Genomic DNA, 12,648 nt, shown 5'->3' with positions numbered 1-12,648 from the left:
AAGGACGACGACAGGCAGTGCGCTGACGCGAAAGTTTCAAGACGGCGCACCGTTTGTCATCGTCTTCTTTCAGTCCATTTTTCGAGCTGTTTCTACACTACTCACAACAGTTTAGCCCACTAAGTCATCAGTACTTCTTCGTAAACCTTCGCACAAAGATAAACCTCTTCCTTAGCAAAGGTTGGAGACATGCAAGTTTTTCCTAGAAATTTCGCGAACGAACAGAGCAACACGATTTAATAGAGCGTACACGATTGCTTCTTCCTTCTACTGCGCCACTTATAACGACAATTTCATTGTGTACGTTGGTGTGTGCGCGAGCAGAAGCAGTGTCCCCAATTTAATTAGAAATATAAAGTGGCTTTCTTGTTAATACGCCTTTACTTTACGATTGTACGCGCATTTCAAGCGGCTAATCGGAATAAACGTGTCCCATGTGTGTTCATTTGTCTGACACATTTCTGTCTTTTTTTTTTCTGTCTGGTTTCGCCGGTACAGATATCTGCCAGGAAGGGTATGCGAAGGGAACAACGCTTTGGGAACAGTGATACACGGGCAATATTCACCGCACCAAATGGCCCATTTCGCCACAAAGACCTAGCTTCGTAGCGCGTAATTTCTTCGTAATGACCGAGCAGGCATACGCCCGCTCTTTGTTGTCAGATGAACAAACGGTGTGATTCTAGCGCTTCATATGCCTCATTAAACGCTTCCTGTGGTTACGCTTTCGCAATTTTAACTCCTACAATTGTTTTCTTACAGACAGCCGCGAGCTCCTTTTTTTTTTTTCTAGACACGAGAGTTAGGCCGGTGGTTTCATGTGAAAGTGAGCCCGCTTTGTTATTGCTTACTTGTTATTGCTTACTTATTGTTTGCTAGCCACGTATGTGAACTTGCTCAGAATAGTGGATCGAGCTCGCATGCGTACCCAGTATGGTACAGTGTTAAATGAAACACTTCAGTGATATTGAAAGCAACATATCTTGTGTGAGTAATCCACTTCATAGAAAAAAATAAGAAGTAAGAAAGGTGTTCGGTATGACCTGTTAGGTAGGTCTATGTTGGTGCCTCACTATTGCCGAAGTCATCGTATAAAAACATAGCTATAATCGGCACCTGAACATTAACTTAGTGTTCACTTTAACAGTGGGCCGTGCTGCACTTTTTGCGTAGTCATCAAAGTCCGCGTGTCCTTGTGTGAAACACGAGCGTGTTCCGAAGCCACGATGTGTCAGGTGATAACGAGAGGTGCGTGACTTTTAAACTCAAGATGCATTCACTAATGGCTGCTTGTGATAAACAATTGACATGTTTCTAAGCAAAGAGACACAGTGCAGGCAAAAGAAAGAAAGAAAAAGAAAAGCCGGAGGCAACGTTGGCATTTTTCTCCGTCTTCGCTAGTGGACGCTTTGAACATGAATCCTTGCAGAGTGACATTTGAACTTGACCACGCATACTGCTTTCAGAGAAAATTAGAGATGCTGGAGTTCGCTGGCTTTTCTCTCTCTTCTTTCTTTTTCTTTTCCTTGCACGGAAAGTGATGACAATGCTGACCGTGTCTTCGTGACGTCATGCTTTGCAGCTTGTCTATATAGTTGAAGAAAGCGTCTCATAGCACACCCTATATATATACGTTTACATCATACAAACTTTGCGATAGATTAAGCATGTCATAAAATATTCACACGGTAACGCATATACTCGCTATGCAGCCGCCACTATGTCCAGAAAAAGAATAACAAGTTATGATAAACAACAGCAATCAAAAATTGTGCATTGAACATGGCGAACACAGGGTCGACGTCGAGCAAATACATTAGTTTCAGAATAGACCCGGTTAGTAACCTTCCCCAGCGCAAGCGATTGTAACGCTCGCGAACATGTATGATACCTGTGTTCGGGAGTTCTCGATTACACTTGTATGTTGTCACAGTGTCTCACAGGTCGTGTGTCAATACTTGAGTAGAATCGCCTGAATAGATAAGCGGACAGCGCCCGTCTCGTTCCAATTCCGTAGGAGCCGTCAAAAAGAAATTCGCAAGAAAACGTCGAAGTCAAGAAAATGCTAATGGCACATTTGCTGTCCAAACAAGATGGCGGCTAAGCGGATTGCTTGGAAACTCGACGGGAAAGGTCGCTTGCGCGTAAGAAAACGTATAATGAGGCTTTCGTGTGCACTTAAATCAATATCAGCTGCTTTGCGTTTATTTCTTTCACAGCTTCGCGCACGTAAAGTGTTGAAACGCAGCGATAACGTGTGCTTTTCATAGCTTCCTTTTTTTTTTGTCCACGCGAGGTGGCGTCAAGTTGCAGAGACGACTTCCAAATGCGTCCCATTACTTGAGCTCGAAGTTGGTATCTTAGCAGTAAAAAAATGGCTGTTTTTCGCGCTGGCCAGAACTGGAACACACCCACGGTCGACAGGATTGAAAGAGCATAGCCAAATGCTGCTTCGTTTTCTTTTTTTTTTTTTTATCCCCTCACATCTGACATTCCGAGCGCATTTAAGTCGTTTTTAAAGGACGCACCTTTTAGCAAACATGGCCTTTACTTCTCCGCTCATTGCATGTCGCGACGAACTTTTGTGTATGGTTGAGAAAGCGGTGCGCAATTCCTGTCTCACTCGAGTTCCAGCTCTTAGCCATTGACACAGGCATATAGTAAAGCCTCGTTACGACAAATTTGGAGGGGGCATCAGAATTCCGTTCGTTATATCGATTACATTAATTATTGCGTGTACCGCACAATGACTCCCTATGGGTATTTAAAGGAGAATTTCACTTCCTTACATCCATTATTTCATTATACCCCGTTTCGTTATAACGAGGCTTGTCTGTAATTAGAAATGATAGAGAACGAAAATATGATCGCAAGAAAAGCAAATAAAGAAAGAAACAACCAAAAGGAAGTCATCTGATCCTAGAAGGCATTGCTGTGCTGCAAAAGAGCTTAGAAAAAAAGTTTTAAGAACAGCAACATTGTCTAGTGGAACAGAAGTAAACATGTCGGAAAAACCCAACGGCGTACCTGATGCTTCCTTTCGTGCAAGTGCTATTCAGTAATGAGTAGAAAACGTAATTTCAATTACTCCATTTCAACGCGTTAATTTTCATGCGCATGATTCGCATTCGTATGTACAGTGTGGGAACTGGAAGCACAAGTGGAGCACTTTCTTTTCGGGCGCGAAATGCACAGGATTTGGTAGCCGTGCGATCGTACTACACACTTCCTCATCAGCGCTTGTCTACGTCGTTCCTTTTTTGTCCTCCGTCTATGTATGCGCTGTAAGTGACGATTGATACCATGGAATACCAACTAGCCCGTACTCAAACCTTGCCTCATCTCCATTTAAGCTCTTAACGTAGCTCTCTCAGCCTTGTTTTGTTCGCGTGGAACAATAAAGATGGTGTCGTTTGCGTACAGTGGATTCAGTATGCGGAAACGAAAGCGCCAGTGATCCCGCATAGCAAATCCTGAGAGAGAAATCCAGTTTTCGCTATAATCAAGAGGAATAAGAAACACGACGTCGTTTTGTTTAGGTAGTAAGATCGTAGTTAGTGTTCGGTCCTGTGATGAACCCGCGGGCACGTAGAACTTGGTTGCAGATTCATCTCCGCAGGTAAACCTTCGCAGCGTCTCAGTAGAAACATGGCGTTTTGATGCTGAAAGACCGGGTCACTCGCTTGATTCCTTGACTGAATGCATAGCGGCACCATACCGATTAGTGCAGAATACAAGCAGCGAGCTCTGGGTGCCCGTTAAAGAAAGTACCTAGGTGGTCAAAATTAATTATTTGGAAACAGCGCAGTATACTTTTGCACAAGACTTACAGCGGAAGAAAACGAACATGAACGACGAGAAAGCGCTCCTAACTATAATGCAGCACTGTTTGCCCATAATGGCGCTGTTCAAACGCGAGCCTTAGCGAAATTAATTCGCAATCCTCCACTACAATTCCTGTCTCTCATTAATACGTTAAGCGCGATTAATAAGATAATCACTCTGCGCAGGTGTAAAAAAAAAAAAATCGTGCTTTTGCGAGGCGACAGTAACGATTTTCAGAAGCAGATCCTCCCCTTTTCTTTCTCCCCTACGTATGTTATTTGCTTCCCAAATTTGCATGTACATCTCTCCCGTTTGTTCTCGATTACTGTCGGCAATCGGGCAACGCGGCGGTAAATTGAAGACGATGTTAGATAAATACGAGCTATATATATATCCCCTGTCTTCGTACTTCGGGGTATAGATGGGTTCAACGGCGTTCCTTCCTATCGGATCTGCAAAATAAGCCTCGAGGTAGTTCTCTCTCTTTTTTTTTTTTTTTTCCTGCAACCTCTTCGTTTTCATTTCTTCCCCCCTTGTTCTTTTTTTTTTCGAACCTTTCGAGCGCGAAGTTGCTGCCGCAGTAATTCAAATTTCCTTTTTTTTCCTCGTTTCCGCGTCGTCGAACGAGAATATAAATTGGATAGAAGACCGGAACTAGAGGGCGTGAACTGTGAACTAAGAAAAAAAAAACACGCTGGAGGAGGCTGGTGGGGGGCTCGTACAAAATTCGCGCGAAGCTCGCACACAACGAGTTTGTTTTACCAGGGCGCGAGAATTCCCGGCTCCCATCGAAGCAAAGCAATTTCAACACTCCGAGCATCCGAAACGCAGGCACGTGCAAGCAAAAAGTACATTTTTTTTTAATACAAAACGAAATTATGCCTAACGCATACATACGCAGGGACGCAGAAACATATGGGAACGCCAGATGTACGTTCGCGACAAATCCCCCTCTCCCCCCTGTTTTATCCGTTGCTTCGTACAATTGATTCATTTAGGTAGGCGGAGCGAAAGTTAAACAGCACCGTAGAATTGGCGAAAGACGCAACACTGAAACGTATACACATACATATAGGCAATGTTGAAGGATAAGACTCGCCGTATCCGTACGTGTGCGCGCGTAAGATGCGAGGGCGCCTTAAATTGTTTCGCCCAACTGTGCCCAATTCCGCGTTAAAACGAGCGAAGTGAACGCTAGAGAGAGAGAGAGAGAAGAGGGGGGTGGAGTAGGAAGGAAAACGCAATAGTGGCGGCAAATTGTTGTTACGGGCGGCGTCGTTTGTCTCGGTTTGCTTTATCAAAACAAGCCGAAACGGCGCGCGCGAAACGCGCCTGCCTCGTGCTTCGCGCCCTGCGCGTACGGGCGAACGAATTTGGCTGCCTGCGTCGGCGGCCGCGCTAACAGCTTCGCCGGCTGCTCCCCCCAGCGCCGCCATCTCAGGATGCCCTCCCCCATCCCCCCCCCCCCTCCGGGAAATGGGGAAAGTCATTTGTGCGACGACATCGCGCTTCTCTTTGTCTTTTTCTCCTTCTTCGTAACGCTGCAGCTGGCCTCTTATAACAGCTTCCTCACCTGCAGCGTCAATATTCGCGCGTCCGTTCTTCATTTCTCGTTCCTTGGAGAAATGGCGCCGCCCACTCTGAGGGATCGGCCATGAATCGGGTTGTGAAGAAGACTATAATTAGTACGATTCTTTGTTTTTTTCCCTGCTAACTCTTACTACTGTTTTTTTTTTTCTTTCCATCCGTTGCTGTACTGTCGTATACGGTATTGGAAACGCGTTCGCAAATTGAAGCTTTTGATTTCGGGAAGCGCGAGCTCACCGAGCGGCTCTGTGACAATCGCTCTTCTTCTTCCTGGACGCAGGCGATCCCCCGGAGACTGGCCTTGCCCGTGGCGCTCATTTTGGCGGCAGTGGTGGCAGCCTGTCTGATCCCCTTGGCCGAGAGCAGTGAGTGCTGCGCGAGATGCCTTCTTCTCTCTTTGCCGTCGTTTGTTTGTTCGCTTGTTTTGTTTGTTTGTTTGTCTGTTTGTTTGTTGTGCAAATCATTGTTAAGTTTGGTGTGAAGTTGCGAGCAAAGAACGCAGTATACGGTGAGTATACGAGGGGAAATAAGAGCTGGTATTGTGAGATGCTTGTTGAGCTAGTGGACTGATGAACGCGTTAATGAGCGTGTGTTCCTACAGAGGCGCAACGGAGGATTGTATATACTCAGTGGATGAGTGCGCCAAATGGTGAAGGAGGAGGGGACGGGGGGGGGGGGGGGGAGAGTCGCTCCATGTGTTGCGGCACTCTCGCCTCCAAGCGAGTTCCTTGCCTCGTAGATTATGACATATGCATGCTTGCGCACTTATGCTTCTGATCGTCAATATTTCAGAGGGGATCCAGATACTCAAACAGGCGCCCCTCCAGGGGTCACACTACATTATTTAACGAGGCATCGTGCTGCTGTGCGGTGTCAGTGCAATACAAAAACAAAACAACAACAAAAATACGGCAGGCATGCAAACGATGCAGCAGAGAATTAAAGACCTCACTGATTTATGCACCGGAATATGCAGTTTATTCCGCACTCAAAAGCTTCGTTCCACATGCCTAAAGATGTGGAATTTATGCATGCATTGCACCATATAATCTCGTCCGGCAAGCGAAATTCGCACGAAAGAAAGCTCGCCGCGGTTGCGGCCAGTTTTTCACTGCGAGGCGGCCACGGTAGTTCTTGCTCGCGTTAACATAATGATGCAAGTCGAGCGCAGTGCTTTAGTTTTGTTGAACACTTTCGCCTCCCCACCCCTGTTCTGCCCCTCCCCCATCCGCCCTTATTTTATTTTCTTTCTTTTGTACTTGCATAGTGAAGGCTGATATGATTACCATTCACCCCGCATGGTTGTATAGTTCAGGAAGAATTAAAAGCTTACGATGCATTTCGATGATTACCAGAGGGCGGAGCAATAAACTTTTTCTTTTTTCTTGTCTTTTCTTTGTTTTGTTATTGCTGTGGAAATACATTATTCACGTTCATTAACCATCGATAGCACTTGGAACGTAGCGCGTCCTGCACGCCGTGCTTGGAAACTGCTGGCCTCCCCTCCCCCCTCCCAGGTTTCCTTCCTCCACTCCCACCCACTTTATTTCTTCTCTCTCTCTCTCCTTCTATCTCTCTCCCTTTTTTTTTTTTTTGTGCAGCAGTTCTGTCGCGACGCGCATTGGCGGACGTTGATAAAATTCTGACCGTTGATAAACACTGACACTGTCTGAGTCTGAACATCGGTAGAGGCGACTCAGGCAGCTTTTCGTCCGAGGCGACTTGCAGCTTCGGCACTATAGTGAGAGGAGGATAAGCGCTACCGACGAATAATGACGGTCGTATCTCGATTGTCCCAGGCACGCAAACGCATAGGGCGTGTGCTTTCCTCTTTATGACAGTGATGCCCGCTCTTGATAACAGCCTACATGGTTACGGTTGACTTCGCTAACGCGTCTAACCAAAGCGCAGGGCGCATAAATATTGCCTTTCTATCGCGAAGATCGATAGCTCCGCGAGTTGCGGCGTCTGTGTGCACGTCGATGTGATCGTGCGTATGCGCTTTCTCTTCTTAATGCGAAGTGATAACGTACTTCGTCGCGATGTAGTTTACTGAGACATATGCAGTTGGTTGGTACACAGAGAGGCCATTCTCGGGCACTTCGTCGTCGGCGCCCGACGGTTTAGGAAAACCATATCGAATTTCTTATCCGGCACCATGCAGGCATTGCGCCTCCAGGAGTCCGTGCCTACAACGTTGCTCGACGACCGCACCGTGATCAAGCTCAAAATCAATTCCCTACGACGTTGCCGACATCAGCGGATGGCCTACAATACCCATTTAGGCCTTGATAACAGCGCCCCGATAACAGTTAGCAGACGCCGACGCCGTGTCGACGCAGCCACACACACAAAAAAAAAAAATTGCCGGTAGAAGCCATCAAAGACAGCATGAGCTTCTTTCAATTCCGCTGTAATTTCTTTGAGCGGCGTTTCATGTAAACCACTTAACATAAGGACGATGTAAGAAAGTGCGTGCCAAACATCCGGGCTGAGAAAGAGTGGCCCGGTACGCGGTGGCTCCACCACGTGACCCCACGCTACCGCGAATAACACGGTCTCAGGGATCGGCGCCGCCTTCATTAATTACCTCATCTCCAGGATCGGCCCACCTTACTCGTTGAGAAACCGGTCGAGCAGATAAGCGCCTAATCCCGCGAAGGAAGGCGAAGAAAGCTTAGCTTTAATAAAGTAATTATGCGCTAGAAGGAGCGTATTTCTTGCAGTGCGGATATTTACAGGAACCGTTTGCTGCCGCTTTGCGAAATTCCGTACAAAGCAGAGCCGGTCATCCGCCCATTTGTAAAGGTAATACAGACGGCTATATAAGTCGATTTACTATACAAATGTGTGTACCCCATCCAGTCTTTTAGCGCTAAAATGTGTCATGGACTCTAATGTCTGAACCGAAATTGCCGCGCCGCGTTTCATTTTTCGTACGCACCTTCCCACCACCTAGGTCTTCTCTTTCAGCCCGGCTAAACGCATACATTAGACTCCAGAATCGCGACGCAATTTCCGCCACGCGCCGACGTACCCCTCGTTAATTTCAACTTTATCCTTCGCTACGACACGCAATGCGAATGGAAGATGCATGCGCATCAAGCACGCGAAGCTAACCCAAGTACAATAGTGTACAAGCGACAAACTTTTAGACTGGCAGGTATAATGTAAGGATCAATGAGTATCCATTAGCCAAGGTCTATATACGGGCCGGTCTTCGGTTGAAATAAATACAGAAAGGAGAGCTTTAATACCGTGCAGCGCTGGCCAAAGCTGAAACTAATAGCATTCAGTCGGGAGCCGAATTCGCAAAGCTGTTTGTACGGCGAGAACGCATGACGTAATCAGACAGCTTTCGTTATGCAGACAATCGCGACAACCGACGGTAAGGTGGTCATCGCACTGGCCTATCACGAACCTTTATTACGTGAAAAACAGCCTTTATCTCCGGATTCCGCCTGTGACATGCCGAATGCGCCGTGAAAGCCAGCTATAGCTATCGACGCGCTGCACGGATCTAGCGAGACGGCCAGAGCACGCTTTGCTTGCTTTGCCCAGGCCGAGACTGTCGCAGTTCTTAAGCCGGCCCCTATGAAAGGAAAGATTTACGGCCTGGCGCCGGGCTTTCCCGAAGCCCGCGTGTAATAACAGCTAGTGGCAGCGTTTGACGACAGTCAAGAATGGCTTCCTCGCCGTACGGCCTTCCGTTCCCTCCCCCACCCACCCACCCTCTCTCTTTCTCTCTCTCTCTCTCTCTCTCTCTCTCTTATTTCGAGGTTTCTCGAGTAAATGGTCAGTCCACAATAGTAGCCCCGAGAGATACGCAGAGAAGCAACAACAACAACAGTAGCAAGCAACAGTAACAATGATAGCGTGAAAAAAGGAAAGCTTTGGCGTTGAAGGACGGACGCACTTCGGAGTCACACTCGGAGTCCATTTCGGCGGAGTTCTTACGTGCGCGCTTTTATTTACGTACGACGAATGGTTTCGGCCCCAGGATGCGGACAGCATTCGGCGGCAAAGGGGGCGAAATTGGGACTTCTTCTCCGGCTGCTTGCTGCCGGCGCCCTTAAAATAGCCGTAGAGTTTATCTGCGACCGCCGCGTAGTCCATGAAAATGACTCTGCAGTCGATAGTAGGAATAGATGAGGGTGAGAAAGTTGGGAAAACGAAAATGAAAGCTCGACTGCTTGCTATTCTGTCGAGAAAGCTGTCGCAGAGGGTGACGGGAAACGTGGAGACTGCAGTCCCAGGATGAAAGGTGTGGGGAAAGGACTGCAGCGTGGTGGTCAGAGGGGAGGTTGTGCGGACGTTGGCAGGCCTGCCTTGAACCCCCCCCCCCCCCCCCCTCCGTCCCCTCCCCCTTTCTTCTGCACTTAAAACCGCTAGTGCCAGCAGGTTGGTCTGCGTGTTATCGAAAGTTGAACAACCTACTACAGCGCCTCTGCACCGCTATAAGAGTTGGACAAACATACTCACCGAGAGGCTGCTAGATATTTATAGACTCGCGCTACGTCTCTGCGCTGCTACCCGGTCCCGTCTCGCACACACGTCCGAAAAGAAAACAGCGGAATGCCAGTCGCGGTGGCACTTAGAAGAACCCCGCCGCTTCTCGCAATCGAACGGGAGCCGATCGGAATGTTCGCCGAGTTCGCTTTCTTCTTCTTCGCTTGTTTTGACCCGCCGTCTTCGACACGTTCTCGATCTCTCGCAAAGCAATGCGAGGAGCAGAGACGACGCGACGACCTTGAAGCTGGCTTCAAGGAAGTCGGCCTCGACGCGAATCCCCGCATTATCGGGCCGCGCGCCGATGGGTAATAGCAAAAGTGAGTGAGGGAGGAGGACGAGGGGAGAAAAAGAAAGAAGAAACTGGAGCGAAAAGCAAGACTGTCGACTCGGGCCGCTTGGCTTCCTATGGTGGCGCGAATCGCATGATCTCGCTCAAGGCCTGCGCGGCCAGTTTTTTTAAAACGAACACGGATCGTGCTCCGCAGTTTAGAACGGTACGCCAACGGTGTGCCCACTCCACGCCCCTCACCCTGCCACTTTGCCCGTCCCGCGCACGCACTAACAAGCCTGCCCGTCTTCTTGCGTCCTCTGCCTGTCTACACGCGTGCCTGTAATTTTTTTTTTGGGGGGGGGGTGCGGGGGGAGGGGGGGAAGAGTTGTGGCACCTCCGTCGCCTCTTTCACTCCCTTCTACGCTCCTGAAATTACGATTCCGATCTCGCTCAATTTTACCAGCTTTCTTTTTCTTTTTGTACCTTTCGCGACGACACTTCACGCCCGAAGCCGTACCGCTTTTAAAACGCTCTCGCTTCTTTGCCCTGTAGGCTGGTCCACTGTACGGGTCACCGTCGATGGCTTCCAGATTGCCGACCGCTTCGCTCGATTCGGACACCGCGTCTCGAAGAGACCACGCACCGTTGTCCTTTTTTTTTATTATATGCGTTATGCAGACCCACCTCCGTACGCGTATGGATGGGGGACTTAGTGTATCAAGCTGATAGCTGGGTCAGCCTAATTCTTACGCGTCGCGCTCGATGTCTGTCTGCCGGCCTGTTCGCCCGCGCTTAAGATATGTTCTTGCGAAAGTCACGCCGCGGGTTGTGAGCTTATCGAAAAGAAAGCGTGGACACGAGCGCGGCACCAGTTCTTCGCATCTTGATCGTTAAAAGGCGTCCTTGTGTGACCAGACGGAGCATGCCGTCTCTGCTTTTTTTTTTTCTTTTCTTCGGTACATGTCCCGGGCATACGCGTTTTCGATCAGTTTTTCTTTCTTTTTTTGTTCTCGAGGGTTAAACCTAATCACGAGCGCAACTCGGTTTTCTGGCCCAATTTCCGCAGTAGCCGCAGCATACTTCGAAATGGTGGCGCCGCGGGTCGATGACTGCACGATAGACATCAAGGACGTTAAACAAATCCTTCTAGTCGTCAACTTCTGTGCGTCGCCTTGCGTGTACACGCTATTCGTAAGCCGTCGCGAATAATACGTTCCCAGGAGACGCCGGTATACGGAGAACAAGGAAAGTTTTTAAAAAACGAACTCGCATTTAAGGTCCTGCCTAACGTGAGCTCCTTAGTCTGTTAATAAATAAGTGCGCCACTTCACGAGTGCACGACACTGGTGCAATATATATATATATATATATAAATGGCAGTGCGTAGTTCTTTTGACAAACTTGCGTCCTAATGACCATACGTCAGTGACAAATTAGCCTGCTCCAGCAAAGAGACAGGAGTGAGCGCTTAGCGACCACTACAGTTAGCTGCACCTCATACATATATACTGCCAGTCATCCTTGTTTAGCGTCCCTCGCCCAGTGTCAAATAAGGCGGAATGAATGAATGAATGAATGAATGAATGAATGAATGAATGAATGAATGAATGAATGAATGAATGAATGAATTTTGTGCAATAAAGAGATGGCCCTGTGGCCTAGGCTAGGGTGCGGGAAGATGGGTAGGGAATTGGCGGAATAAAGTGGAGAGACAACCACGCACGCTATCTAGTATAAGAGTCATCAATGCGCCGTCCATATTATCGTGCATGCGCAACGATCTGCCATACGGATGCTGCAGGCGCGATATGCTTTATCACTTCTCCCCCCGTCCTCATGCATGCGCACGGCCCCGACGCGACGTGGCGTCCGTCTCCCTCACGGATAATTTACCTGATCAATGAGGCGTGCCATGAGGATGCTCAGCCAGCGTTCACTAACAGGCTTTCTTTCATGCGACAACCGAGCCATAAAGAAAGAAAAAACGACGTAAGATAGTCGTTAGGGGAGCAGACGACCAACAGACGTATATAACCTCGGCAACAGCATCGCAGTCTCAGCAGACGCTGCGTTAAGCAGACGTATATGCGGCGGCGGCACACCCGGGGCCAGGGAAGGAAGGGTCGGAATGGCCCGCATCCCTTCGTCTTCATCGCGATAAGTGTCAAGAGCCGAGAATCCGCTCGGTTCCGGCCCATATCCCTAACTACTGGCGACAGAAGGCGACGCCCGCCAAGCGCACGATTCCGCCGGCAAGTCTGCTCCTCCTCATCCTCCTAAGGCGCGCAGCATCTAGCGCGAGGCTCTCGTCCCTAATTGCGAACGGCACGTGATTACCCCGGGGCCGCGCCCGCCCCACCCACCGCCTGCGCGATCCAAAGCGCACGCGAGAGAGTTCCCGAGACGCGTCGTCGAGAAGAAGAGCGCGCGCACCGCCGTATATATGTACTATA

At 48.7% G+C, this 12,648-nt stretch overlaps 1 protein-coding gene across 1 annotated transcript in view; it reads left to right on the top strand.

Moving 5' to 3' along the window:
* LOC126543573 (uncharacterized) overlaps window positions 1-12,648 on the top strand; it is a 92,069-nt gene that overhangs the window by 33,061 nt on the left and 46,360 nt on the right. Inside the window, exon 2 of the mRNA XM_055062409.2 lies at window positions 5,693-5,777. Coding sequence (XP_054918384.2) covers window positions 5,693-5,777 — 85 coding nt within the window. The remainder of the gene's footprint in view (window positions 1-5,692; window positions 5,778-12,648) is intronic.

Source organism: Dermacentor andersoni, chromosome 3 (genome assembly GCF_023375885.2).
Source record: "Dermacentor andersoni chromosome 3, qqDerAnde1_hic_scaffold, whole genome shotgun sequence".
Classification (NCBI taxonomy): domain Eukaryota; kingdom Metazoa; phylum Arthropoda; class Arachnida; order Ixodida; family Ixodidae; genus Dermacentor; species Dermacentor andersoni.
This window is presented reverse-complemented; position numbering and strand designations above follow the sequence as displayed.